This window comes from Kockiozyma suomiensis, assembly GCF_038497685.1.
Source record: "Kockiozyma suomiensis strain NRRL Y-17356 unplaced genomic scaffold V2V93scaffold_22, whole genome shotgun sequence".
Lineage (NCBI taxonomy): Eukaryota > Fungi > Ascomycota > Lipomycetes > Lipomycetales > Lipomycetaceae > Kockiozyma > Kockiozyma suomiensis.
This window is the reverse complement of record NW_027117685.1, coordinates 1,776-3,955: the sequence shown is the minus strand read 5'-3', so window position 1 is coordinate 3,955 and position 2,180 is coordinate 1,776. Positions and strand designations below refer to the sequence as shown.

Here is a 2,180-nt window from a genome sequence, read left to right as displayed (position 1 = left end):
GAATCTCTTATGCTTTGTTCAATGGAGAATCGATCCAGAAAATGTGCAGCAATTCGTTTTAACCAGGGCACAGCGGCTTCTGATTAGTACTACTCCCGGCTTAAATTCGTAAAGTGGAAATAAGCAGTAAGATATTTTCAGTCAAATGAACGAAACACTAAAAGAAAAAAGAATACTATTGTTTCTAGCGTATATGGCCAATTTTATAAAAAGAGGTTACATGCTAGAGCGCACTTTTATGTATCATATTAGAGTTTGAAAATTTACGAGCTCTGAAAACTAGGCCAGCACTACCACTGATGACGACACATAATGTATATTGCATCATGCAATTATCGGCGCAACAACCTGCGTCTGCAGATTTGCCGAATCCAACAGACCTAACTCGAATTCTGATTCGCGACGTTTCGATACCGACCCAAATTCCGGATCCTTATACCATCGGTGTTCCTGATCCTCAGCTAACTTCTGCTAAAAGTTCTACGGATGCGCCAGCTCTTTCGACCCATGTTACATCACTCTTGAACATGAAGTCTGGGAAGGCTGGATTTGATGATCCACTTCTTCGCCATATTAACTATCAGCTTGTATTCTCCGGCGATAGAACCGTCACTCTCGATCCTGTTCGCCACCTTGAAAATTTAAGAAAAACTTGCAATGGTTCGCGATCCAAAGAATATGCTTCAAATTTGGGAAAAAAAATATGGAACATAGATGATGTTTTGAATGGCTTAAAAGATGAAGTTGAACATGATGAGATTCGGGAAGCTTCAGTAGTACAGTTTGAAAAGGTAAATGTCTTGCAGCCTCCGGATGTAAATGATAACATCAATCAATTTTCTGATGCAAGCGAGTCAAAGATTGCTAAACGTCAAAGTAAATTGGATCCCAACAAAGACTCGCTTTTCAGCAGTCGCGACAATATTGCCGGTTCTCATCGTCATAGACATGTTCACCATCGCCCTCATCATCATCACCACCATCACCACAACCACCACCACAAACAGTCACATCGCACCAGCACGCTTGCTGGTAGCGAGTCCAGCCATAGTCAACGACGTGAACATGAGGGAATATCACAGCGTCAAAGACAACGCAATCACAGCAACAATAATTGATTATACAGGAACGAGACGGATTCTTGACATTTGACTCGCCTGACTGCTACGTCTGCGTCTGTTTGAGATGATTTAATCCAGTCGAGTTCTATCCTACTTCTTCGGCTCATAGATTAAAAATGGAGCGCTGTGCACAATCTCATCAAACTGTCAGAATAGCATGATAGCTTTGCAGCTGATGGCGATTGAGTTTTCTCGTTTGTTTGTTTTCTAGCCAGCGAGTTGAACATCGGCGGGGATACCCCCGTGCCTATATTAGCGCAGCATTTCTTAGCGAGCGACGCGCAATGTTCTTATATCAACCGCACATGGTTCTTGAAAAATGATATTTTCCGATCTGTTTTTAAACTTGCCAAGTTGTGTAAATTATTATTCTGGGCGCTAGTCAAATGCAGCGGGGCTACTACTTCGTTTACAGGATCGACCAATGATTTCTGCATTATTTAGGTTATCAATAGATGGCTACTTACGAGATATTGCCGCTTGTAATCTGCTTTCGGCCCCAAATGAGATGAGTAATAGGACATCTAGTTGAGAATCATAAATGTAGCAGCCTGTGCACTTATACACATACACTTCATATGAAAACTTGAAGGATATCACAAGACATACCCTCTACTTTCTCGTATGGCCTTTTGACTTTTTTTGCGGCTCAAATAATATAAAACAATCAAACAATCAAAGCAAAGTGAAAACAAAGTGAAACAAAGTGAAAACAAAAGAAAACATAGCATAATAGCAAGGCTTTATGATGATGTTAATGTTAACTCAATTTTTCTGTACAGTTGCAACAATAAGGCAATTACAGACACTCTGACATCTCTCTAACATGATACATTAAATAAACTTCTACTTCCTGGAAGACATCTAAATTGTTCGGCTTTTTGTGAAGCTCCCTCAAGCAGCCTATCCTTTCTGCAGTGGCATTTTCCACAATTTTCCATAACTTATAAAACATTCTCCACCGATCCTCTAACAAACCGGGCATTATTTAGCACATTCAGGCTCGAGAATATACCATCATCGGAGTCTAAAGCTGCCTCTTGTATCATCATCATAAGA

At 40.4% G+C, this 2,180-nt stretch overlaps 1 protein-coding gene across 1 annotated transcript; it reads left to right on the top strand.

Moving 5' to 3' along the window:
- Positions 1-326: 326 nt before the first annotated feature.
- Positions 327-1,118, top strand: V2V93DRAFT_361610 (uncharacterized protein; the record flags this gene model as incomplete). Its single annotated transcript, XM_066908166.1, has 1 exon — positions 327-1,118. One exon carries the CDS (start codon positions 327-329, stop codon positions 1,116-1,118), a length of 792 nt encoding a protein of 263 aa, XP_066762905.1.
- Between the last annotated feature and the right edge of the window lie 1,062 nt (positions 1,119-2,180).